Source organism: Pelobates fuscus, chromosome 4 (assembly GCF_036172605.1).
Source record: "Pelobates fuscus isolate aPelFus1 chromosome 4, aPelFus1.pri, whole genome shotgun sequence".
NCBI lineage: Eukaryota > Metazoa > Chordata > Amphibia > Anura > Pelobatidae > Pelobates > Pelobates fuscus.
The window spans coordinates 330,764,969-330,792,911 of NC_086320.1; the positions used below are offsets into that span (position 1 = coordinate 330,764,969).

General features: G+C 38.2%; 1 protein-coding gene across 3 annotated transcripts in view; it reads left to right on the plus strand.

Annotated features, from left to right (window-relative positions):
- The window catches only part of DGKB (diacylglycerol kinase beta), a 567,171-nt gene that overhangs the window by 275,285 nt on the left and 263,943 nt on the right, over positions 1 to 27,943 (plus strand). For all 3 annotated transcript variants that reach the window (XM_063452403.1, XM_063452402.1, XM_063452404.1), the window contains exons 16-19: positions 5,165 to 5,239; positions 6,778 to 6,863; positions 7,747 to 7,836; positions 10,776 to 10,936. In XM_063452403.1, the coding sequence (XP_063308473.1) occupies positions 5,165 to 5,239; positions 6,778 to 6,863; positions 7,747 to 7,836; positions 10,776 to 10,936 (412 nt within the window). The remainder of the gene's footprint in view (positions 1 to 5,164; positions 5,240 to 6,777; positions 6,864 to 7,746; positions 7,837 to 10,775; positions 10,937 to 27,943) is intronic.

The window sequence follows — 27,943 nt, forward strand, 5'->3', positions numbered from 1 at the left end:
CAAGTATGGTCTGGTCATTATCAGCTATGACCAGATATTGGAGAATCGTGGAAATGTTACAAAATATGAAAGATGAAAGGGTTCATCAACATAGATCTTTCGATGTGACATTGGGAACCCTTCTGGAGACAGAGGCAGAGTAGTAGTGGTGGCAGTGGCTTTGATGTCTTTTACAACAGTAGCCATGATAACCAGAAAATGGTGAGGATTTAATATTGTTTCTTCTTTCTTATGTCATGTTTCTGCATCTGCCTTTTGATTCCTTGATCCTGGCCGGTAGGTTACATGAAAAGAGAACCTGGAGAAAAATAAAGCCCAGTGAGCTTGTCGTGGATTGAGCCATTTGGTTGAAAGAAGGTATTCCAGATTCTTGTGGTCAGTATATACTGTTATAGAGTGAGTGGTACCCTCTAGGAGATACCCTCCATTCTTCCAGGGACCATTTTATGGCTAGTAGCTCCTTGTCACCAACATCATAGTTTGATTCAGCCTGGGTCAGCCTCTTAGAGTAAAAGGCAACAGGATGTAGGGTATCTTTCTCTTTATCCCTTTGAGACAGAATAGCACCAGTGGCTGTATCAGAAACTTTAACTTAGAGAAAAAAGGGCATGTGCTCTTTGGGTACACCGAGTATAGGAGCAGTAGCGAACATGTGTTTTAATATATCGAAGGCAGTCTGTGCCTGGTGAGTCCAGTGCCATTTAATATATTTCTTGGTGAGGTTTGTGAGTGGTTATATGACATGAGAAAAGTCACGTATGAAACATCTGTAACAATTGGCAAAGCCAATAAACCGTTGTACTTGTAGGAGATTATAGGCACCCCTTAAGTCCAGTTCAGTATAGATGGAGGCTGTTTGTAGTTTCTCGGTTAACTCAGGAATGAGAGGGAGTGGGTATTTGTTTTTGACTGTGATCTTGTTCAGCTCCCGGTAGTCAACACAGGAACTACCATCCTTTTTGTCCACAAAACATTCAGGGCCCTGCTGGAGAGGTAAAAGGTTGGATAAAACCTTTTGCTAGATTTTCATTGATGTACTCTTTGAGGACAAGAAGTTATTTTTCCGCCAAGGAGTATATTCTGCCAAAGGGTATGGGGGCCCCAGGTAACAGGTTTATCGGGCAATCGTATTCCTTTTGTGGTGGTAAAGTATCAACCCCCTTCTTGTCAAAGACATCAGCATAATTGTGATACACCTTGGGAAACAGAACCTCTTGACCTCTCTTCATATCAACATCCAGTATGGAATGCACCTAGCCTGTGGTGAGGTTATTACAGAGGCAGGGACTAATGAAAGTATTTTTGAAAATTGGGCAGACTAGGTGGGCCGAATGGTTCTTATCTGCCGTCAAATTCTATGTTTCTATGCAGTGAGTGGTGCAGAGTGTGGAGGAGAAGGACAAGATTCCTGAGGTCCACTTAATAACCATATCGTGCTTGCGTAACCAGGGAATGACAAAGATTACTGGGAATAAAGGCAAGGGAACAAGATCGAATACAAAATACTCTTTGTGTTTCCCTATAGAGACGAGAATGGGTTTGGTTTGTTTCAGCAAGGGACCAAATTTAAAAAAGACCCATCTACAGATACAGCTTGTATCTTTAGTTGAACCTCTTTATTGATCACTGGTATTTGTAGGTGTGACAAAAAGATAGTTTAATGTGTCACATGGCACAAGATGCAGAGCCTTCCCCCATGCTGAGATACCTGCCTGGCAGTTGCTGTTTGAAAATAAATACAGAGATAAAGAGACTCCAAGCCCAGGTCATATCACTTAGTATAGTGATCAGCTGTGCAAGTTAGTAGAAGTACCCACGGACGATATTAGTCTGTATAATCACAGTAGGGTAGTGCCAAGGAGGAGTCAAGGAAGCATCCGCTTGCACCTGAGTCGATTAGTGCCATGCAACCAGTGCCATGGTTAGTCATGTTCCACTATAATGAGAGGGAGACTGATAAGGGAGGAGTTGTAGTATGCAAGGTACAGGGTAGGAGAGTAATGTTTATTTGCTTACCCCTTGAGTTTCTTGGTTTTTAGGGGCAGGTCCTCACTGTATTTTGTGAATGTCCACAGTAAATACATAGATTTTTTTCTCTTTCTACGTTGTAATTCAGCAGGGTGTAGACAACCTTGAGTCAGTCCCATTTGCATTGGTTCTCCAGTCATGTGTAAAGCAGGGAGTGACTGGTACCAGGGAGGGGGAGCAAAAGCTCTTGCAGGTAGGGCGAGAGAGGTTGCTTTCACATGACGTCTCTCACGTAGCCATCTGTCGAGCTGGATGGCTTGTTGTATAAAGTCTTCCAGCGAATCAGGAATGCCAAAGTGGGCAAAGTCATCTTTGAGTGAGTTTGAAAGGCCCAAGCGGAACCGGTTGTTAAGTCCAATTTCATTCCACCGGGTATCTGTGGCATAGTGTTTGAAATCAGTGATGTATTCTTCTACCGGTCTGTGTCCTTGACATAATGCTCTGATGGCTGTCTGAGAGGTAGTCTGTCTGTTGGGATCATCATATATGGTATCATTATTATTATTATTATTATTATTATTGATATTCATATAGCGCCAACTAATTCCACAGCGCTTTATAATATTATGAAAGAGGGAGAAATTTACAATAAATGAGACAATTACACAGTGACACAGGAACAATAGGTAGAGGAGGACCCTGCTCAAACGAGCATACAGTCTAGATGAGGTGGGGTACAAATACACAACAGAGCAGCAAGGGTGATAGCCACCAAACAAAGTGTAAAAGTAGCAGAGCTGGAGGTGAGAGTGGAGTATGGCTCTTTAGGAGAGCAAGAGACAGATTTGGATAAGTATAGATAAGTTACTCTGGGAGTCCATAAGCATTCCTGAACAGATGTGTTTTGAGGGAATTCTTACACAATTACAGTAGACATAAGTGCCACAAAAGGGTCCCAGTGTAGTACAACAGGACCCTTAATAGTTCATGTGCGCATTCTTGTGGAGGGCCAGAGAGGAGGAATATCAAGGTACGTACTTTGATGGAGTCAGAGTTGTACGTGCGTGGTTGTAGATCGAACATCAGGTCACAGGACATTACTTTAAGTGATCACCTGTAAATGTTTCTGGCATGGTGATCCAAGGTTTAGGTGCCATAGCCATGTCTTCTGGAAGGGGCACTAGATGGGCGGTTGCAGCAGGTATAGGTGCCCTTGCTTGTGTTTGCAATTCTTGGACTGCTTGAGTCAGGTTGGACACTTTCCTTGTCAGGGTATCATTTCAGCCATGTCTGCAAGCTCCATTTTATGGCACAGTTGTTCTTTCGGGAACACAGTTTAGTGGATGGAGCCCAAGATGCAGATAGATGCTGAAGGAAAAGAACCAAGTTCGCAGTACCAAAGGATTAGACAAAGAGAGTAGTCGGGGAAGCCAAAGATCAGGACAAGCGGTACAGGTTCAGAAGCGATGATACAGGCAAGTGTCAAAATCAGGAACAGGATCAAGATCAGGATACAACAGATACAACAGGTGGGTCTCTGAAGGTCTTTCCACAATCAGGAGCACAGTGCAACTGAGCGAAGAGTGAAGGGTGTGTCCGACTAAAATAGGGAAAGTGGGTGGTCCTGTTAATTGAGGTTCCACCCTGGTCTCCACCTCCTCTACCTTTAAAAGGCTCGGTGTCGGTGTGCACGTGCCCTTTGATTCTCCTTAAGTTCTTCCTTCTGTGTGGTCACACGTGGAAGCAGCAGCGTTCTCACAAACAGACTTCTTTTCGTGCTGTGTTTGGGAGCCGGTGTCCGTACAAACAGAGTTCTGTCTGCAGTATAGGTGAGTAGCATACGCATGAACAGAAGTGGTGTTTATATGCATGGAGTTCTTCCTTCTGGTAGGTGAGTGAGGGGACAAGGACCTGATAGGGACTGGTTGTTTACTAGTGTTAATAGGTGGGTGAGTGAATGATTCAGTGAGTAAGGAACAGTGTGTTTTATTTCCAGCTATATTTCCAAATGACACATTGTTCTCTGACTACAGAAGATCGCTAAGGCATTATAGTCTATGCATTCATCCTCAATCTAGGCTGTGGCAGTAGAGCACATAGTTGACAGACAATGCTGCTAATTCATAAAATCAATGGTTTTATTATGTATGGTTTTCTACCAGGTTTTGGACAATGTGCCACAATATCTAAAGTTCTCCTTTCACATAAATGTATATCCAGTGTTTTAGTCCAAAATAATTTTAAAAGCAAGCCATCTTTATAATAGAAACATCAAAATCAATACTTGAAAAAAAAAAAACTATAATATAATTATTTTTATTTTTTTTAAATATGGAAATCTAAATCCAAATAAAACCACCCAGATCTTTGAGAAGATTTGAACAATTAAATACATGCATTAAACATTAATGCATTTTGGACCTAGAGTTTCCCTTTAAGGTGAAAAAATATGAAAATGAACTAAACAATATTATTGAATCCAGACAGACAATCCTGACAAACAATGATGTTTTAATGTAACGCAAGTTTAAAAAAACATGCAATTTAACCTGAAAGATGTTCTCTTGTATTTGAATTATATTTAAATTAGTCATTGATCAAATAAAAACAAAATGTTAACATAACTGGTAGATGTTCTCCCAATTCAATCATCTTTAAAAGTCTGCCTTAAGTAAATAGACTCTTTAGTATAACACATGGGAGATACTTTAAAAAGAAATTAGTTTAAATGAGTGTTTATTGTTTTGAGGAAGCTCGGTGCACAGAAATTTATAGCTGCAACTTATCAAAATTTAGTGTTTAGTACTTTGTGCACTGAAACATTTCAACTTTAGCACAGCGTTCGTGGGATATTTGTTCCTGATTTAGTGCTTAGAAAATGCTTTTGCATTTCCACAATTATTATAAATGTACTTAATTTTACAACGCATTATTTAATATATAGACGCAGAATGTGATCAACATGGAGTGCACTGTTTTATTTTATTATATGGTTATGAAAATCATTTTTCATTCTTACAATTTCTATCACATTAATGAATAATTTAGAAAGATTGCATTGTATATTAGCGGAGATTAACAAATATATATATATAAAGTGAAGATTATGTCTTTATGGGATAAAAGTCTGATCAGTTTGTTTTGTCTTCCAATAAAATAAATGTACATTTTTATTTCATTGTTTTTTAATCTACAGGATACTCAAAAAATTTCAGTACCTTTTAAATCCAAGACAGGTTTATAGTCTTGCTGGGATTGGACCAATGCCAGGGTAAGGTCTTCTGAGAGACAAAAACAACTTGTCTAATCTATTATTTTCCTAATATAGTTGCTAAAAAAAATTTATTGTTTTATAGCACGTTGTACATGTTTTGTATTTATCTAGGGCAACTACATGCTAGCATTGACCTCCATTTTTAAATATATATATTAAAACATGAACAAAAATAGATTTAAACAAAAATAAATAATGTTAAAAATATTCTCACCTTTCAAGTTTACTGATACTGCAGCAGATCCACCAAAAAAGCGTTAAATAGCTACTCTCAGAACAGGAAGAGGCTCTATCAATCATAAACCTCAGCTCTTTGATATCTAATCGTATAAACCCATGTACAGCAGAACTTTATGTAATTCTGACCTCAGCAACAAAATGTGCTGAAGACAATGACAAAGGAACTCCTTGCCTCATACTAAATGCACACGTTCTTCAAGTTCTTTATGCTTGGAGCTTACCTTTGATTCAGTTTTGTATTTGCACACAGTTTTACTTATAGAGATATTATGCAATTTTTTTTTATGAAAAAGTCATTTGTATCCCATAATAAAGTCTACAACTCTCTGTGGTTTACACTCAGCAATCACTTGCTATGAAGCATCCATACATTACAATTGTTTCTGGATTTTTCCACAGGTTCCCATACGTAATATTTCTGAATTTATTTTCACAGTGAATGACAACAAATTGTCATTACTGCTGTACATTTGTTACTCAGATCATGTCAATGCAGTTAAAATTTTATATCTATATGAATGTGCCTTTTTGAGATGTAGGCATTTTATCAGGTGTATCTTAAAAATACTACTTAGGCCTATAACCATTAAATAATATAGCAAGCTGTAATATTTAGCCAATACATGAAACATAACATGATAACAAACACAACATAGGAACTGCCATATCCAAGATAGATCATGGACATAATACTAGTACCTCCAACGTTAAAACAAGAGTTCTTGTCCTTTACCTGTATTGTCCTGTAATCATATTACTGTAGCACAAAGTAGTACTTGGATCTGCTTATTATTTCTTTATTTGTTGACACTGATATTAAAACCATGTCTGTTTCCCTGGTAAAGTCATCTAAGCAAATGCACAAAACTGATAAAAAAAAAATAATATTCTATGTGATTTATTGATATTTCTAAAAATGTAATAGAGTTCTTTTCATTCAAGTTCTTCAAAAATTGAAGCCTGATTTAATAAATATACTGGATTTAAATGTTATTTAATTTACGATGAATTGCCATTTTCTTTTAATCATGTTTTTAAACCAATCGTGCAAACCTTGTTTTAATTTAAAAAATAGTTCTAAAAAGTTAAAATGATATGTATGACATTCCGATATAATTATTATTTCTGATGATTTTCAGAAGACCTAACAAATAACTAAAATTTTTCATTATTATATTGATATGTGGTACTGTGTAGTTATTTTATATAAAATAATTATATTTTAATACGGTCCATAATTGCTATTAAAGTTAAGCACGGCAATGTATACCTATGTATCAATTCATATTTTTCAGGTTAAATTTCTTTCGAGATGTTCCAGACTTCAAAGTTCTTGCATGTGGAGGTGATGGAACGGTTGGGTGGATTTTAGACTGCATTGGTAAGAAAATAAACAGTATAATACGTCACCTGAAATTTTTAACGTTTGCAAATTATAATGCTTTTTCAGTTGGTATAGAATTAAAGAGAAACTTCAGACACTATATATACTAAAAAGCAAAATGCAGAAAGAAATTTCTTAAAATAGGAGCAATCCAAGTTTTGTTTTGTTTTTAAATTCTGGTACTGTCTACGATGTTAGGAATTAGGGAGGAGCTAGTCGACCTTAGTCACCTGCTTTACTTTTATCCATCTCACCAATTCCTATTGTGTGAGAGTAGAAGAGAGTACCTCCTCGTTATTATAACATCTGCATGACTCCTGTTATTATGTGCAGTATTTATATATTGCGAAGCCAATCTTGACAGGATTAGCTTAAACAGATGTAAGGAAAGGATATACGGTACTGCTGAAGTAAATTCAATGGAGTTAAAAACAAATTCTTTATTTTAGTAATGAATAAAAAGTATTGCTAAAAAAACCTCTATGGCAACAACACTGTAATAAAATAAATAAAAATAACTGTTCACTCCAGTAGAGTAGTCTCATAAGCATAGTTTATCATGTGTAATAAAATTGGGTGGTGGCCTGGATGAATATGCACTATGCTATTGCAAGATGATGCTATTTTTTAATGTTGTGATATTTTCAATATATTGCAATCATTGATATTCACAAAAGTGAGAATTCAAAGTTAATTTAAAGTGAACTTCAAATTATAGGCCATAGTAGCAAACTGGATGCATAGCTATCTTTATTTTTCAATTATTTTGTTCTTAAATCTGAAATTCACTTTAAATTCTCACTTTAGTGAATAACCTTTAATGTGTTTATTCATAATTGCAATAAACATATATTTCTTGTATTCTTTCTTTTTTAAATAGATAAGGCCAATCTAGCCAAGCAGCCTCCTGTAGCTATCCTACCTCTTGGTACCGGTAATGATTTGGCAAGATGTCTGCGATGGGGAGGAGGTAATTAAAAATATATTGAATTTATATTGATAACAGCAAGCATGATTCATAGTCAATGTGATAATTTTTTTCATGTTTGTGTAAGTTTGATTAATCAAAAAGGTCATATAATTATTAAAAGTAGTGTCCCTTAAAGTGTCAGAATAACTGGATGGTCATTATACAGTCAGTGCCTCTTACAGGAAACAGTAAACATCCATTTATACCTATAGCCCATCACACACCATATTTTAAAAGTTCTAAAATATAAATAATATAAAATATATATACTCCATTATCACATTTGTTGCTTAATTGAAAAACAAATTTATATTTATTTTGTCTATGTATATTTTGGTACTTTTATATTTATCTATTTGTTTACACTATTTTATTCATTTTGTTTGATATGTATTTAATGGGATGTACAAACAAAAAAAAAGAGTTCCTTTTATTAAAATATGCTATGAAGTGTTAAGCAAACCATAGCACACCAGTTATGGAAATTTTGAGAAAATTATGTCAAAAACACCAATTGTATATATTGTTTACTAGCTAAAGGGACACTCCAGGCACCCAGACCACTTCTGCTCATTGGAGTGGTCTGGGTGCCAACTCCCACTACCCTTAACCCTGCAATTGTAATTATTGCAGTTTTTCATAAACTGCAATAATTACATTGCAGGGTTAACTCCACCTCTAGTGGCTGTCTACTAGACAGCCACTAGAGGTCACTTCCTAGTTTATAGCACCTGTGCTAGAGCGTCGCTGGACGTCCTCACGCTGTGTGAGGACCTCCAGCGTCGCTCAAAACCCCATAGGAAAGCATTGAAATGCTTTTTCAATGCTTTCCTATGGGGAGACGTAATGCGCATGCGCGGCATTTTCGCGCATGCGCATTAGGTCTCCTCGGCCGATGGGCGAGATCAGTCTCGCCCACCGGCCGATGCAATCACAAGGTGGAGCGTCGCGGAGGAGGAGACAGCGGCGAGGGACATCGCCGCTGCCTCAGGTAAGTCACTGAAGGGGTTTTCACCCCTTCAGTAACCGGGGATTGGTGGGTGGGAGGGAGAGAGACCCTCCAGTGCCAGAAAAACGGATCGTTTTTCTGGCACTGGAGTTTCCCTTTAACTCATTCCACATAAGGAACACTTTGTCCACCCCTTTGGCCATAGAAAGTTGCATTTCCCTTCTAGATTCCCCTTGATATTTTGGGTTTTAATTGAATCCCTTTACTGACAGATCTTATCGAAAAGCTATTCATGAGCCAATTACTATTTCTATTTCTAAATTTTATTAACCCCCACCTTCCAAAAGCTATAATATTTAAAATCAACCACCGAGGACTCTGACTTGAAATCCAAACAGCGATTAGTTTTGTTTGTTTATGTATGTATTTCCTCACAAACCACTTTAGCAGGTCACTTTGACAAAGGGTTATTTTTAGGTGGTTAGTTAATACAAAGCTATTTTCATGGTTATTCATTAAACTATGCATGGTAGAGAATTAACATCTGAACAGCAACAATTAAGTTACAATAGCCAAGCTGTGACATTTGGTAAATTTAGGATATTTTTCCAGATAACCTATTTTAGCCTTAGTTACACCAGTCAGAATTTAGTGAATAAACCCCTTTATTTTTAACTTGACAATACGAGTTGCAATTCTCCTTTTTTTTGGTATCACATTATAATAGTCATATTTACATTATCTACAAGTTTACATTCAATTTACTGGGGTCCTAACAAATAAACTATGTAATCAAAATGCTATTTAATATATATTTATTTAATTGTAGATTGGTTTAGTCCAGTAGACAAGATGCCAAAATAACCAGAGTATTCCAATATGAAATGATACCTTTTTAATAGATATACATAATATTTAAAATAAGCAGTTTCAATAATTTTTATATTTTGCTCAAGTATTGCTTCATACCTGAGGAAGAGAGGAAAATGCTTGAACGCTTGCTTTTTAAATATTATGTTAGTCCAATAAAAAAGGTATCATTGCATACTGAAATACTGGCAACACATCTATTTTAGTTAATAGGCGATTCAATGTTAAATAAAATAGTATGGCATTTTTGATGAGAACCTGACTTAAAGAAGTGGATGAATGAATGATGCACTCGTGGGCTTCTAAACCCATTGTTAGAGGCATTTCTGGAAGGATGTATTCAGTGGCACATTGCTGGAGACTGGTCTCAGCCAGGCATACCTCTGCGTTATCCAGAAAATTATTATTAAGTTACCACCTGCATTTCTTAAGATGACCAAATGATGAGCATAGCATAGGTTGATTGTAAGCTGGTAAGAAATTCCTTTAGGAGGAATATTTAGTTACTTATAGAATATATTTGATGAATGGTTGAAAAAATTGTAGCCACTGGATGTAGCACCTGCCAATTGTCCACTGGTCATAGGTGTCATCTGTCTGCGAGCATAGGCAGAGTCATGAATCCAATGAGTCTACCCTAGGACCAATGAGTCTACCCTAGGACCAATGTGCACTCTATAGATTTGAACAAAGACTTTAGTGTACAGGTAAGGAAGGCAGAGTGGCCAAAAGTTTAGGTGGAATCAGCTATCATGCCCATCATGAAGAGGGTGTGGTCCTAAGGATAAGCAAATGTATGGGTCTCAACAAAAGGAAGTCTCCAGCAAATAGTATTGCTATTCTAGACTTCTTAGGAGAAGGGTAACAAGCAAAAAACAGGTGCTAATCCCTTCCTAAAATGTGTCACTTGTAGGAGAGTGATGGAAGGTTGGTTGGACAACAGGTCCCCGAGCAACTGTGTACTTCTCTGTTAGGTTGAGACCTTTTTATTTAAAGAAAGAGAGTCAAAAGAACTGCTTTGTACACTGCTTAGAATGGTGGATATCCTGGGGACCAGAGGTGACTGTGATGAAGTAAGTTAGAAAATTTAAATATGTACGTGTATATTTTTATGTTTTAGGCTATGAAGGTGAGAACCTTATGAAGTTTCTAAAAGATATTGAGAATGGCTCAGTTGTTCTTCTTGACAGATGGAAGATTGAAGTTATTCCAGATGATAAAGATGAAAAAGGAGACCCAGTGCCTTACAGTATCATAAATAATTACTTTTCTGTTGGAGTGGTGAGTGGTGAGATTTTCTTAATGTTAATATAATGTATGGATACAAATATATATGTTTTGTGGTTCTTACTTATCTAATGGTAATTTCAAGATAATTATATATATATATATGTATATATATATATATATATATATATATATATATATATATATATATATATACATATATATATATATATATATATAAATCTGTACGGGTGTGTATAATATAAAAGTGTGAAATGATGATAAAAGCAAATAATCAAAGAACAAAAACAGAATCAGTCACAAATGGATAGAATCTCAGAGAAATATTGTTCATTAATGGTTTAAGAAAAAAAGAAATAGCCACTAATAGAAAAATCATTATCACTTTTTAATACATTTATAATAAAAGAATAAATGTAAAATAGGGTATGTGTGTATTATTTTTTAATGCATACATATAATTTTTTTTTAATCTATTTTCATTGCATATCCTGCCTTACCCTTACTTCATAGAAGTGGCTATCTATAAATTATATTTGGACAGAAACCCTGCTTTTTCAAGCAAACAGTATGCAGGTAACAAATAGATCCTGCACAGACATCATTTGCAAGCAGCAGACATCTCAGAAAATGTGATCTGAAATGATTGCAGACTTTGGACATTGGTCAGTAAGTGGTGCTTCTGACCAAAGAGGACTTAAACATAGACCCCATTATGGAACAGAGTAAAAAAAAACTTATTTTACAAAATAATACACAAAGGGGCTACATGAGATAATATTTTATTTTCAATATTAAAAAAAATGTATGAAGTCTTTTAATCATTTGGCACTTTTATGTACAATAAAGAAATATTTTGCTATAATCTTAATTTAAATTCTTGTCCATCATATGCAGGTAAAACATCAGTGGATCATTTGAAAGTGACAGAGCATCAGTTGCAATCAGGAGAATACAAATTGAGAATTTATTTTCGAAACTTTCACTAGATATTCTGATAATAAAAGCTTTTTCAAGGAACATCTGTTTCTTATATGTTGCTAACACATGAGTAATTTTAATACCTTCTTTAGCACACATTTAAGCGTCAAATGCAAAATGAGACCTTAAGGTCTCATTTACACTAGAGAATATATTTTCAAAAGGTAATATAAAACATATGACCCAAATCCCTGCTCAGATCACTGTGATGTTTCATCTCAATAGACATAGGATAAATGCCAATTATATACCAAAAATATTTTTATCTTCACATTTGATATTTTGTCTTGCTATGCAGATTACAACCTGTAGTTTAAAGCTTACTTAACATTTTACTGATTTTTTTTTTATTTTAGGAAACACTGAAATGGTTCCTCTTTGTTCATATCTTATTATAAAAAAAAAAAAGTTTCTGTGTTAACAGCCAATTGTAAAATAGGCCACTGCTTGTACTTTTCCATACCCGGCTAACTATACAACTCTTTAAAAAAGGAAAAAGTAGATCGACTAAACAGTTTCATATTATACCATTACAAAGAGTCATAAAGAGTGATAGTAAAATGTTAAATGCATATTTACTGATATCAATAGAAAATATATTGTGATTGTCATTAAATGTTCTATATGATATAATAATGTTGCAATTCATAATAGTTATCAAAGTATGAAATGGATTAGATATATCTTCTAACTGAATTTCTAATGAAAGTTGACAAAGGTTATAATCAGCAGTAAGCCTCACCTTGCATTATTCAGAGAACGTGCCTTGTATAGTGGAGGTTTTACCAAAGCTGCTATTATCCAACCAAGATTTAAAGCAGGTCACCACTACACTGAGTGTGTTGGAGTATAGTTGCTATGGTGTCAGGAGTCCCCTGGCATCCCACCAGTATAAGTAGTCAAACAATTTACTTACCACTTGTCACGTCGGCTATGAAAGACAGAATATTTCCACACTAAGGTAATTCCTGCAGAACAGGGCTTAACTTTTTGTCTGAGATGTTCTCAGACGTGATCTGGCACTGTAGGACAGGGTTTAATTAAAAAAGGGTCTATGCAAGAACTTTCAGCTCTTCACAGAGAAAATGACAGACTTAAGGTATACCCCAGGTAAGAAGTCAAACCATTTAAATGCAAGTTGTAGTGGTTATGATACTTGGAGTGTTCATTTAAGGTCCCCAGGATAAGTCATATGGGTTGATCCAGCACTAGACCAGTGAGTAGTGTTTTATTGCTTTGAACAAATAACTTGTGTCCTGTATGCATTCCTACTGGCAATCTTTCCAAATTGTGTTCTCAATTGCGAAGGCACTTTTTTCCTCATACTTTTTCTATTTAAGAAATGTATTGTGGTCTGTCCACAAATATTTGATTTTATAGTGGACTTAAATACAAACAGTAAAACAAGTATGAGTAAAAGTAATTGACTTAAAGGAGCACTATAGGGTCAGCAACACAAACATGTATTCCTGACCCTATAGGGTTAAAACCACCATCTAGCCACCCTGGTCCCCTCATGCCTCCCTAAAAATAGTAAAATCTTACTTGTATTCAAGTCTGCAGCTGCATGCTTTGTCCCTGTTTCCTTTAGACCTGTCCACTGCCTGCTGACATTAGCAGAAGTAGTAGCCTGATCCAAGCACAATGCTTCCCCATAGGATTGGCTGATACTGACAAAGAGGCAGATCAAGGGCAGAGCCAGCATGATTCAAACACAGCCCTGGTCAATCAGCATCTCCTCATAGAGATGAATTAAATCAATGAATCTCTATAAGGAAAGTTCAGTGTCTGCATGCAGAGGGAGGAGACACTGAATGTTTGGATGCATTTTAGGCAGCCATGACCCAGAAAGGATCTGTAACAGCTATCTGAGGAGTGGCAAGTGAAGTTACCACTAGGCTGTAATGTAAACACTGCATTTTCTCTGAAAAGACAGTTTTGACAGCAAAAAGCCTGAAGTTAATGATTCTACTCACCATAACAAATGCAATAAGCTGTAGTTGTTCTGGTGACTATAGTGTCCCTTTAAACTATATTGAGCAAACCTTTACTGTTTTAATTTAACAAATTTATTGTTAAATGTGTTGCTACTTGAAAACAGGAACATTTCAGGATGGGTGTTAATGAAGATTTCATCATCATAGAAAATGATGAAAGAAAAAAACAACACCATTTTTTGGGGGGTCCAGTTTTCAAAGTAATGGCTTGAAATAAAATTCTAGTTTCAAGTCTTGATATGCTTGAAAACGTTTGCAATAAGAGTACTTGGCTAAGAATTTGTTGGACTTCTGACAATAGAAAAGGCATCTGCATACCTGTATCTCAATCATCACACAATGTACAGTAATAGAGAGTCTGGCACATTTGGGTTTTCACGAATGGCTCCATTTGTTCCCATATATTGTTGTTAATATAATTGGGAACTCTGTGTCTGAACTCAGACTACTTCCTACATGTATAGTCTTTGGCATGGGATTTAATACAGAACAAAGGAGCTCCTAAATATTGTCTGAACCAGGAATAAGCCTCAGCGACAATCCTAATCTCTTACTTCATGGATCTTAAGCTCTGGCCCCCACATGTTGATTGCCCAGAATTATATGAAAGCAACAGATGGACCGAGAGTCTTGAGAGTTGCTGGCATATTATATGTATTCCTCTAAATACTAATAGCACTTCACACGTTAGTGTACTATGCAGTATGACATCCAGATCCATTTACACTATATAATAAGTAATTGCCTTCATCTGCATGCTCTTGACCATATGTTGATGTTATAAAGGACCAATCATGAACTATATTCCATGAATGTGTATGGTTCAGTATTTTAGAAACTGTAGAATTATGTGTATTGCTCTTGACATTTGAACTGAGTCATTCAACAACATGTTAAACAGAAAACTAGTAGAAACATGTAAGGGATCTTTTTATTTTAAAGTTTTATTGGTTATCCAAAAGGTTACCTTACAATGTGAAAACATCAATTGGGTACATTTGTCAGATAAATTCCTTAAAGGTTGCAATAGTCGTTTACATACTTTAGTATACATATACATAATGACTCTGTGAGTATTACAGAATAAAACAGTGAGTTATGTAGTATAACTCCGCATATATGTAGGAGTTTGTCTGTATAAATTTACTAAATCATGGTGAGGGTTTGTCCAGTTACCTAACCCATTTCAGCTAGAATTGTAGTAGCTCATCCGACAGGGAGGCTCTGTGTGCGTCCAGCATGGAGAAAGTAAGGATCGTGGATCACTCCCCTAGGACTATTGGGTATATGTTAAGAGAACTGTTTCTCCATCATAGTGAATTCATGCAAGTTAAGGACTATATACACCAACCCCCATCGAAACGATACAATTGTAATGTAGGATGGTTCATATGAGCCATAATTATGCGTTAGTGGATGACATACCTAAAGTTTGGGATTATAGACATTTAGAACGTATTAAACTCAGAAAAGAGTGACTGGTGCTGCCTGGGGGTGAGGGTTCTTTAATAATAGGCCTTATAGCGTACGAGTAAAAGGTGCAGTGGGATAGATATGAGAGGGATACCTCACGCCTTCTCTGACTGTTATGATTGAGTGAGTAGTTCCGTCTAAAGCATTTAGTCAGTATGCATATCTCTTGGGTTGCTTCCCCATGTCCCATGCCTCTCCCCATCGGCGGGACTGGAAGACTGCATATAGTCATGGAATGGAAAGTACATGTGACCTAGAATTCCCATATAAGTGTCTAACCCCTAGGCCTTCATCAAATTAATTTCAACCATGGTTCCCATATTTTATCAAATAGGGCGTATTTATCGGTAAACAAGTAGTGAAGTTCTTCCTTCACCCTCACAGTCTCCATTTTATGAAACCATTCTGTTATCATTGGGGCTGTGGTTTGTTTCCACTTTATTGGGATGAGTAGATTAACGGCTGTAAGCAAGAGACTTATGAGAATGTGTTTCGTCTTGGAAATCGGAGTTGGGTGTAGGACAAACATCATCATCTTAGCTGAGTTGACTATGTGACGAGACCAATCTCGCCACATTGCATTGGAGGAGCCTGGTTGCCCGCCTCTTGCCCTCTGACTATGGACCCTGAGAGATTTGGCCCGTTCAATTCAGTATGATAGGAGTTATGTATTTTTGTATCCTTTTGTGTTTTACTGGTAACATGTGCTCAATGGAGTCTGCCTCTATCCCTGGATATAATTGGATTATTTTCCCCATTGTCTCCAGGATAGAGGGCTATGTAAAACTGGTTTGGGCCAGATAGCCATGCTGCCAGCCAGGCCCCAAAAGATACTTTACTAACTTCTGAACCCCTGGTCTGATTCATGCCATTTTTTGATATGTTGTTCCCCTGAATGTGAATATATAATTTTATGTGAATGTGATGTATATTTTAGAAGTTATGAATATGCTGTAAAAACTGTATTTTTCCTGCCTGTGATAAATTACATTAACCCATTGTGTAATTATATCACAGGCAGAGGGGAGGGTTTTATGTGTTTGTGCTGGGTGTGTTTTATGTTTTACTGTACAGGATTGGTTACATGTTGTCCCTCCCTGTGGGATGTCCCCTTGCATGGGGACTTGCATAAAAGTCTGTGAGTGTTAATTAACACAGACCACTGCTTGACCCTCAACACGGAGCCTTGTCTCATTCTTGGGGGGATTTACTGTATGCTGTAGAGACTGATTGCCAGGAGTGTAAGCGGATTGTCTACTTTTCCTGTTCGTCTGCTAGCAGCTATTTGTGAGATTCCAGTTCGGGAGTTGGAGTGCTATTTTGTATCCAGTTCAGGAGCTTGGTGTTCTGCAGTAGCTGTGCCTGTATATCTGGAAGGGGAATATCGCCTAAACGGATTTTAACCCCTTGTCTGCTGAAACGGTCCGTTACAGGCTATATGTATGTCGGTAATACTGTGTGTCAGGATTGCTATTCATCTCCAATACTCCTGAATTACAGGGCAAGACCTCCACACGTGCGCGGGTGTGCCGGTCCCTTGGGAGCACCTCCAGCATAAGTTAGAGGTGGTCGTGAATAGCTTGTGCAATTTATCTGGCAAATAGTGCCATCAAGAAATTCTCTTGTAATTTGCCTCTTTTATGTTACAACTAATAGTGTTCGTGTGTATTTGTGTGAAAATGGTGGACCATTCCACTGGCGTTGACGATTTGGAGGCCTGTAGCCCATGATGATGTGTATGTAGGTAGCTGGTCTTTGTACTCAAGTTGTAATAATTTATAGAATGTAAAGAGGTGTTTAGTCTTCACACTGCGAGTGTGAAATTTTGTTTCAAAACTCGAGAAAGAGGTGGGAGAAAAAATAGTGCCCGGTCTATGAGCAAGAAGGACATGGACCCTATATGTAAAAGACAAAAAAAGGAAAGAGATTTGCCCAGACCAAAGTATGCAGAGAACAAATTAAAACATGTACTTTTAGTGATTTTTATTTAAAATCTGTGATAGTGAGGAAGTGAGTAAAAATTGTACAAACTCCCTAAAACAATGGTACCTTGATGAGTGCAAGAAAGAGCACTAATTTTGTTTCAAAGTCATAATAGGGACGGTCCTCTGTCAGTAGCAGCGGTTCTAACTGTATGAAGTGCGAACGTTGGGCGTAAAAATAGGATTCTAAAGGTAATGGTTGTGCCTTGTGCACTATGCTAAGCAATAGTTTCAGGGATTTATCCTCTAAGAGCGAGCCTAAAGTGAGGTATTTAGAGTCGTTAGGTGGTTTAAATGCAGTGGTTTGGAAACCAGGTGGGAAGAGGGGAATATGCGTCATGGGGTAGAGAGAAGATGTTAGGTGATTTTCTAATGTGGTTCCAAAGTTTAAGGGCTGGAATGATCATTGGGCAGGATTGATCTTGAGGGGTAAGTGTTTTCATTCATTTTCCTGACAGGGCACAGTATATAGTAGTATGAGAAACATATCGTTTTCCAAGTCTACCCATTGTTTATGCAGTGACAGATTTGTCCAGTCATATATCCTAGTTAAAGTTATTGCTTTGTGATACATTTCTATGTCTAGAAGACCCAATACCCTCCAGAATTTGTGTCAAGTTAAGGTGTGGAAAGCTAGCTGGGGGTGTTTTAGCTCCCCAGATAAATTCAGGGAAGGTTCGTCTGATAGTGGAGAAGAAGGATATAGGTAACATAATGGGGAGGACCTGCAACAGATATCACTTTTTTGGTAATGTATTCATCTTTAATATGTTAATTCTACTAATCCAGTTGAAGTGTGGTTTGTTTCAGGATGCTAGGTCTTGTGTCAGGTTGTGGACCAGAGGAATATAATTTGTAGAGTTTGGAGACGTCTTTCGACAACTGAACCACTAAGTATTTGACAGCTAAATCAGCCCATGTGAATGAGTAGAAGTTCCGTAATGTAGACGTGATATGGTCAGTTGTGTGTAATGGTAGGATTTTGCTTTTAGAGTAGTTCACTCGGAAGTTGGAGATATGGTTATATAGGGTAATTCTTCAGCTAAGGGGGCCATCGAGGTTATGGGATCAGAAATCGTAAAGAGTAAGTCATCCGCAAAGGCAGAAACATTATACTCCCTTTGGTTACTGACCACTCCTCGAATGTGTGGATAGTCCCTTATGCCCTGTAAGAAGGGTTCCAGGGTCATAAGGAATGGCAATGGGGAGAGAGGGCACCCTTTTCTTGTGCCATTCTGTATTTGTACTGATTTGGAAAGTTGGCTGTTAACGCGCAATTTGGGGGTGGGGTGAGAGTACATTTTATCCAATTAGGAAGGTTCCATAATACTTGGCAGTGAAGCCATCGGGGCCTGGGCTCTTTCCCATTGGTGTACTTTGCACTGCCAGTTGACATTCATCAAATGTTATTGGTGCATCAAAAGTTCTGAGGATATTGTTTGGAATAGTTTGTTTTATTCTGGCGGAAAGGAAGCTTTCCAGCTCTATGTCTAAAGGGGGTTCATCCCGTAAATTGTATAATGTGGAATAATACTCATGAAATGCGTCCATAATCTCCGGCAGCATTTGAGTGTTTTCTCCAGATGTTTTCTTAATCTTGACAATAAGGTGGTCTGGACAAAGGTGGTCTGACTGGTTCATTTTAATGCATTAGCCAGCATGAGGCCGCATTTGCCCCCTTGAGAATAGAAGGAGAGTTTGGAGAGAAGCATTTTACATTTGGTTTGTACATTGAGCAGTTGTGTCAGTGTAGATCGTTTATTCACCAAATCTTTATGGGTTAGTAAAGAGCCATCCTGTTTATGTGATGTCTCTAATTGCCTGATCTTCTTAGTTAGTGTTGCTATTTGGGCCTCCCGGATCTTTTTCCTTTTCGATGATAAAATCCCCAAATTACACATTTATGTGCTTCCCATGTAATGAGAGGAGCTACTGATGGGATACTATTTTCCACAAAGTAGTGTTCGAGAGCAAGTTTCATCTGAGATATTATGTCAGAGTCATTTAATATCAGGTTATTTAATTTCCATTGGAAGGATTTGATCAGAATAGATTTTATTTTAATGGCAAGAGACAGGGGGCGCATGGTTCAGCCATGTGATTGGGCCGTAGGAGCACGATTGAACAAGATGAAGAAACCTATGTGGGAGGAGGAATTCATCTATCCTGGAATAGTTGACAGTGGCAGGGGAGTAGAAGGAGTAGTCTCTCATATTTGGATGAGTAACGTGCCAACAGTCAAAAAGTTGGAATTGGTCCAGTATATGATGTATCCTTTGGCGTGCAAATATCTGATAGGTATGTGTACCGAAGGTGGTATCAAGTGAAGAGACTACAGAGATATTTAGGTCACCTCCCAGAATTAAGATGCCTTCTGCAAAATGTTTGATAGAATGTATCATGTCTTAAGGATTTACATTGCTGTCTATTGGGTAAGTACATATTTACAAAGGTCAGCATATTATGGCCTACATTTTTGGAACCTTTTATGTTTTACATATGTGAATAGGACATGTGAGATTAAAATGGTCACTCCCCCTGCTTTAGCCTCCGTTGGAGAGTAGCCATTGCAGATTCAATAGGAAGGGTGTCTTAGCCCCCCTCAGGTCCCCAGGCAGCAGCTAGTAATCACAAATATGATAAACTATGTACAGAAAAACAAAAATAAAACAGTGTTGAGTAGTTCAGTAAATATGACATATGTACATTCCACGTACATGAAAATTGTCGGTGTCTGTCCCGGTTTAGGTGGCCAACAGGGTTCTTTCTCATCACTGCTAGGTTGTGCATATCGAGTGAGGTACAACAACTCTTAAACAATACTTAGCATTAACTAAAAGTGCTTATGTGGAAACAAAATGGATTGTTTGTAATTTGGGGGGGTAGGAAGAGAACCTGTATTTGGAGCTTGGGGGTACGGAATATATCATTGGGGTTAGAGGATCATAACCTATGTATCAGGTTTAGATTTGTAGTGGGCTATTTAAGACGGAGGAGAGTCCAGTGTGATTGGATTTAGGACCAGTGATGGACTCGTGAGAATTCGGCACAGCGATTGGTTTACAGATCAGGTTGAATGAGAATTGGCATGTTCAACCTCGGTGGGTCGACTAATGAGGCTAATAAAAATGGAATAGTAACATAAAGTATATATTCAGTATGGGGCGCTGTAACGTCTGCTATTTGGATGATAATGGGAGCATAGAGGGGGGTGGGTGGGAAGCAGGACCAGATATGGGCTGGGAGTCAGAATTTGTAATGATATTAAAGTTAAAACAGCTGGTGCCATAACAGTAGCGGTGCAACATACATTTCCCCCTGGCATTGCTCAAAAGGAGGTATGCCAGCAGTCATGGATATTTAATTCTATTCTACCCATAGTCCCTTGTGTGGAGTCCCTAGGGACTAACATGTTGTAGGTGCTTTCTGGCAAAGTATTTTGTGGTGGGGTTCCCCCTCATTCCGACAAATATTACAACATAGATATATAGCAGAATAAACAAAACTGGCATATAAAGCCTAGGGAGGAAGAGATTCATAGTGGTATATAGGCAAAGGCAAATGCCGAGGTAGAGGCAGAATAGAGAGAGGCGATATAAAAAGAAATATATATATATTTTTTGAGAGAGGTTGGTTGTTGCCGACGGAGGAAAGAGAGGGGACTGAGTGAAGAGAGGAAACAGGAGAGGGAAGAGAGAGAAGAAGAGACAAGGGTTTATAGAGTGAATATACAGGACTGAGTTCAATTCCTCTTATGGCATGGGTATCGCACGTGAAGGCTTCACTGGTAAGGCGGTAATCAGGTGCTGCATAGAAGGATGATGTCCATGTCCAGTTAACTGGAAAGGGGTGAGTATTGATGGTCCGAATAAAAAATCCACTCTGCCAGACCTTCTTCATCCCAGGAGCTTATTGCATGGGCTGCTGTATTAGCATGGATGGTTAGCGGTTCGCTGCTTTTCCCCTCGGGGAGAATGAGATTGATACTGGTTCCCCGGGCTCATTTCGCCTCTTCGTTGGAACCTGTTGCCAGCGTTGTCGTTGTGGAAGGTGAAAAGTCGGTGATGTGAAAACTGGTCCGTACCAATCTGGAATGTTGACTGTCGGTAGTTGCAGGGCTTGTAAAAATGCAGGAACATCTTCCACCGAGTGAATGAAATACAGTGATCCCCTGTCCATTACACTAAGGGCAAAGGGAAAGCCCCATCTATAGCAGAGGTTTCTGGCCCTTAGATTGTCGGTGACAGGCTTAAGTGCACGCCTGGCTTGTAAGGTCAGCCAGGACAAATCCGGGTATATGGAGATGGGTGTGTCATGGTATAAGAGAGATTGGGAGGATTGGCGAAGAGTCTTCAGAATTTCCTCCTTGCTCGTGTAATAATGGAGGCGACAAACAACTGACATCCCTCGGCTTGTCAGTTGGGGCCCCTCTGGGTCCAAGAGCACTGTGTGCCCTATCCACAGAGGGGGTCTTGCTAGTATCAGGTTAAACAGGTTTTGTCGCCTACTTGAGTGGTTTTCCTGTTTGCTTTCTGGTGTGTCTCCAGTGTGTCCCATACATTCTGAATTTGGGTGTAGACAGTGTCCCTATCATCTTCCAGTATGGATACTCTGTCTCCAATGTGGCGTAAATCTGTGCTGATGGCATCTAATTTAAACTGGAACGAAATTTCCAATTTCCCTAGCATCTTGGCTAGGTCGTGTTTGGATGACAATTTTTTTAATATGTCAGTAATACCTTGATTGGTTTGTGATAAGGATTGTTCTGAGTTCCCAGGGCTGGATGGTGGCGATGAAATGCCTGGTGATTCCAGCGCCATATTGGGTCGCTTGCTGGGAAGAAACAGCTTGTTAGACCCTGTGGCGAAACCGACCTCGCCACGTGTCCTTGGAGGGGGCTGCTTGCCCGCCTCTTGCCTTTGGACTATGGACCAGACTTTATGTGAATGTGTTAACCCAGATAGCTATACCATGGAGCCTATTCATATAATGAAAGACTATGGGAAAGACTTTAGCTCCATGGCAATTGTACTGTGTGAATAGGATCTGCGCGCTATTCGGTAGTTTTGTGCGCTCAGATCCCAGCTATCTGGGGATATGTTAAATGTCGGTGTGTTATGGATAAAAAGTAACTTCCTGTATTTTAAAGTGTTTTATGTCTTTCTGTAACCATGTGGTTAATGGGGTCTGCTTATAGCCCTGGATAATTGGATTACTTCCCTCTTTGTCTCCAGGATAGAGGCCTATGTAAAACCTGTCTAAACCGGTTTGCCATGCGGCTAGAAAGGGACAAAAGATACTTTTAGTAACTTTTGAACCCCGGGTCGGATTCATGCCATTTTTTAATATGTTGTTCCCCTGAATGGATTGATTGTGGATATGTATTTTTATGTGAATGTGATGTATGGTTTTAGAGTTATGAAAGTTGTGTAAAAAGTATATTTTAAACTGTATGCATAATGGGATTATGTGTCACACTAAGGGGAGGGGATGTGTGGGTTGCACCCGTGATACTATTGGTCATTTTACGCCTCCCCCTGGGTGTGGCCTGTATGTGTGAGATGGAAATAAAAGCCAGGCTGGATGAGCCAGTCCAGAGTTCCTGTTTAACCCTCAAAGTGAAGTGTCATCTCATTATTGGGGGAAGGATTTATTGCATGCTGTTCCAGTTGACTGCTAGGAGTGTAAGCCTATTCGTATGGTTCCTATTCAATGGTCTACAGCATTGCTATGCTTGAGAAGATTCATATGCTTCTCTGATTCGGTGGTTGTGGTGTCTTCTGCAGTGCTTGGAGTCCTCAGGAAATGCTAGGAGCATCCTTTAACGGAGGTACTCAGTCGGGGTGCTAGGTGATCCGTTACAGACCCATCTCTAATTTTTATGCTCGATGGTTGTGGATTATGTCCTCTGAAGCTCGGAGCTCAGTTAGAATGTGGCCATACAAGTCGGTGGTTGGTTCTGCTCAACGGAAGGGATCTTATGAAACCATCCACAAAAAAAATAATATTTAATATTACGCCAGCCAAAGAGACCTCTGGAGCATTAAAGGAAGTAAGGCAAGGCTAAACCTCCTCAAAAGATTACAATCAATCAACACTGTTCAATAAGATAAGATATGTAAAGGTAAAATTGTATTGAGTTCACAACAGTACCATATGAAAGAACTGCATTTGCTGATATTCTACGATAACCAAATATTACATCAGGGCATGATTGGCTTGGGCTGTTTGCAAAGTTTGGTTATCTTCATTTAGGGAAAGGTTACGATTAGACACATATACTCTCTCTGTCTTTCTGCTTCTCTTCCACCCAGAGGGCAACATCTATGGAGACACTCAAGCAGATAGTGGAAAGGATTCTTTCATGCAAATATGCACTCAGACATTAATTTAGTTCATATATAGGATTGAGCCTTGTATTTACATAGTTACACAGTTACACAACTAAAAAGACACATGTGTCCATCAAAGTGTAGCCTTGTTCACATTTGATTTTTGCTGTTGATCCAAAAGAAGGCAAAAAACGAGTCTGAAGCGCTTCCAATTGCGCTACAAACCAGGAAAAAAATCCGTCTTCACCCCACAATGGCAGTCAGATATCTCCTTGGATCAAGAAGCTATTACCCCACTTATTAAAATGTACATGCCTGTATATTATGTTTTTGCATGTATTTATCCAATTGCTTTTTAACCCCTTAGCGACCAGACCACTTTTCAATTTTCTATTTTTACATGGCTGTTTTTACATTTCTGCAGTGTTTGTGTTTAGCTGTAATTTTCCTCTTACTCATTTACTGCACCTACACATATTATATACCATTTTACTCGCCATTACATGGTCTTTCTAAAGATCATATAATTTACTATTATATATTTTTTGAACTTTGACCCCCAAAATATGTTAAGCATCTAAAATCGCCAAAAAACACCCGTGCTAAATAGTTTCTAAATTGTCCTGAGTTTAGAAATACTCTTATGTTAACATATTCTTAGCTTTTTTTTGGAAAGTTATAGGGCTATAAGTACAAGTAGCACTTTGCTATTTCCATTTTTTTTCAACATTAAAGCAAGTTACATTGTAACACTGATATCTGTCAGGAATCACTGAATAACCCTTCACATGTATATATGTTTTGCCAAATTCCACACACACATAGCAATTTAACCCCTTAACGCCATTATGGCGTTCCATGCCGTCGCGCTTTAAATAGGCGTTAAAGCCGTTGCGGCGGCATGGAACGCTGTAACGGCTTGCAGCCCCAGGAGCCAAGAGGTACTCACCTCCGCCGCGATCCTCTTCTGGAGGGCTGCCTGACAGCCCAGGCAGCCCTCCCACGGAAAATGAGGCCCCCGGGGGCCATGTGATCGCTCTCAAAGAGCGATCACATGGCCCCCTATAGCTGGCTATTGATCTGCCAGCAGGGGGGCTGTCTGAAATGTCACCCCTGCTGGTAGGAAGAAAAAAAAAAAATTAAACGTGTAAAAATAAATTTAAAGTATTTTTATAAATATAATATATGTATATTTTTATAAATATATATATGTAACGTCATACAAAGTGTATTTTAATACTAATATATAATATAATACTTAATAGTATTAAATAGTATTAAAATTTGATTGACATGCCTGACAACACAGGGAGAAAGTGCAGAGAATTTAATTCGCAAGCACTATATTTGACCCTGTAACTCTCCAAGACACCATAAAACCTGTACATAGGGGGTACTGTTTCACTCGGGAGACTTTGCTGAACTCAAATATTAGTGTTTCAAACTGGTAAATTGTAATACAACAATGATATTTTAAGTAAAAGTGAATTTTTTTGCATTTTTTTTACAAACGAACGGCACTTTTATGGACTATATTATTGTTGTAATATGTTTTACTGTTTTAAAACACTAATATTTGTGTTTAGTGAAGTCTCCCGAGAATAACAGTACCCCCCATGTACAGGTTTTATGGTGTTTTGGAAAGTTAGAGAGTCACATATAAGGCTTGCATTTCATTTTTTTCACATTGAAATTTGCCAGATTAGTTATGTTGCCTTTGAGAGCGTATGGTAGCCCAGGAATGAGAATTACCCCCATGATGGCATACCATTTGCAAAAGTAGACAACACAAGGTATTGCAAGTGGGGTATGTCCAGTCTTTCTTAGTAGCCACTTAGTCACAAACACTGGCCAAATATTCGTTTTTTGCTTTTTTCACACAAAAACAAATATGAACGCTAACTTCGGCCAGTGTTTGTGACTAAGTGGCTGCTAAAAAAGACTAAACATACCCCACTTTCAATACTTCGGCTTGTCTACTTTTTCAAATGGTATGCCATTATGGGGGTAATTCTCTTTCCTGGGCTACCACACCGTCTCAAAGGTAACATTACTAATCTGGCAAATTTCAATTTGAAAATGGAACGTTCTATATTTGACCCTGTAACTTTCCAAAACACCATAAAACCTGTTAATGGGGGTACTGTTGTACTCGTGAGACATCGCTGATTACAAATATGTGCATTTTTTTTGCAGTAAAACCTAACAGTATTATGACATTCACAGCTAAAATGGCAGACGGAAATACAAATTTAAAAAAAAAATCTTATTTTCTCAATTTTTTTTAAATTTTATTCATAATAAATTATGTTACATATATGAATAGTTATTGATACATTAAAGCCCTGTTTCTCCTGAACAAAATTATATATAATAAGTGTGGGTGCACTTAATGTGACAGCGGTGAATTGCGGTTGAACAGACAAAAAGCGCAAATTCCAGTTTTTGTTTACGTTTTGTTTTGATCAGAACGTGCACTATTGACTCCATCCTGAAGGGGTTAAGAATACACTTACTGAGAACTTTAAGGGTTACTGCCAAAAACACCCCAATATGTGTTTAGCAACATCTCCTAAGTACAGTGATACCACCCATGTATAGGTGTGTTGGGTTTTCTAGGGGCTAAAAGACCTTATTTGGAGGGTGCGTATTCCAGTTTTCTAACTTGGAATTTTCACAGCTGGTCATCATGCACCCATGTTCTATTGGGGACATTGGGATCAAACCGTTTGTATTTTTTAAAAGTAGACAACACAGGGTATTCAATATGGGGTATGTCCAGTCTTTTTTAGTAGCCACTTAGTCACAAACACTGGACAAAGTTAGCATTAATATTTGGTTGTGTTAAAAATGCAAAAAACAATTATGAACGCTAACTTTGGCCAGTGTTTGTGACTAAGTGACCACGAAAAAAAAAATAACATACTCCATTTGCAATGCCTTGTCTTGTCTTCTTTTGCAAATGGTATGCAATCATGGGTAAATTCTCATTCCTGGGCTACCATATGCTCTTAAAGGCAACATAAACAATCTGGCAAATTTCAATGTGAAAAATCGGCATTATATTTGACCCTGTAACTTTCAAAAACACTATACTGGGGGGTACTGTTATACTCGGGAGACTTTGCTAAACAAAAATATTAGTGTTTAAAAACAGTAAAACAGTGAAATCATCAGTGAAAGTGCCATTTGTGTGTGAAAAATGCAAAAAATTAACTTTCACTGACAATATCATTGCTGTGATACGTTTTACTGTTTTGAAACACTATTATTTGTGTTCAGCGAAGTCTACTGAGTAAAACAGTACCCCCATGTACAGGTTTTAGGGTGTCTTGGAAAGTAATAGGGTAACGGCGGCGATTAGCTAAGTGAATGGGTATGGAGGGAGAGGGAGAGAGGGAGGGACGGAGGGAGAGGGAGGGAGGGAGAGAAGGGGAGGTTAGTAGGTTAGGGAGGTTAGTAGGGAGGTTTTTTTTATTATTATTTTATAATTTACTGAGTGTCTCGACCCCTCAAGGCAGTCAGCACAGGCTGAGCATCGGAAACTTGCATGATGACTTTCGATGCTCTGCCTCACTGCCAGGCGCCACTTCCGGAGCGATCATCGAGGTATCGTTGCAATACCATCAGAGCGGCTGAAAGCGATCTCGCTTCCAGCGCTCTAATTCGCCACGGAAGTATCAGGTATGTCCGCGGTGCTTATGGACCATTTTTGTTGAACGTACCTGATACGTCCGTGGTCAGGAAGGGGTTAAACATCTGTATAGACTCTGATAAACCCACCTCTTCAGGCAGAGAAATCCACATCCTTATCTTTCATTCGAAATGCGTGACCTCTTATCATTTGTATAATCTATTTATGAATAGATTTCCAGACAATGGTTTGTATTGGTCCCAAATATATGTGCTTAATGCTATCATATCCCATCTGAGCTGCATTCTTTCTAAACTAAAGAGATGTAAATTTGTTAACCTCTCTTCATAACTAAAATGCTCCATTCCTTTTATCAATTTTGTAGCCCCCCTATGCACTTTTTCTAGTGCCATTTCATACACTTTTCTCCATGGCCACATGTAATTGGAATAAAAGTTTGGAAGGAGCTAGTGTAAGTGGATGTTAAGGGATAATAACAAATAAACCGTGCTTTTCTAGGCGCTCAAATTTGTAATTTGGTGAAGAACCTGGTTCCACTAAGCAGCTCGACACACGTGAAGGTACCTCCAACCTTAACACAATAACATGCAGAATAGTGGGGTAATGAAAGTAGAAAGGTC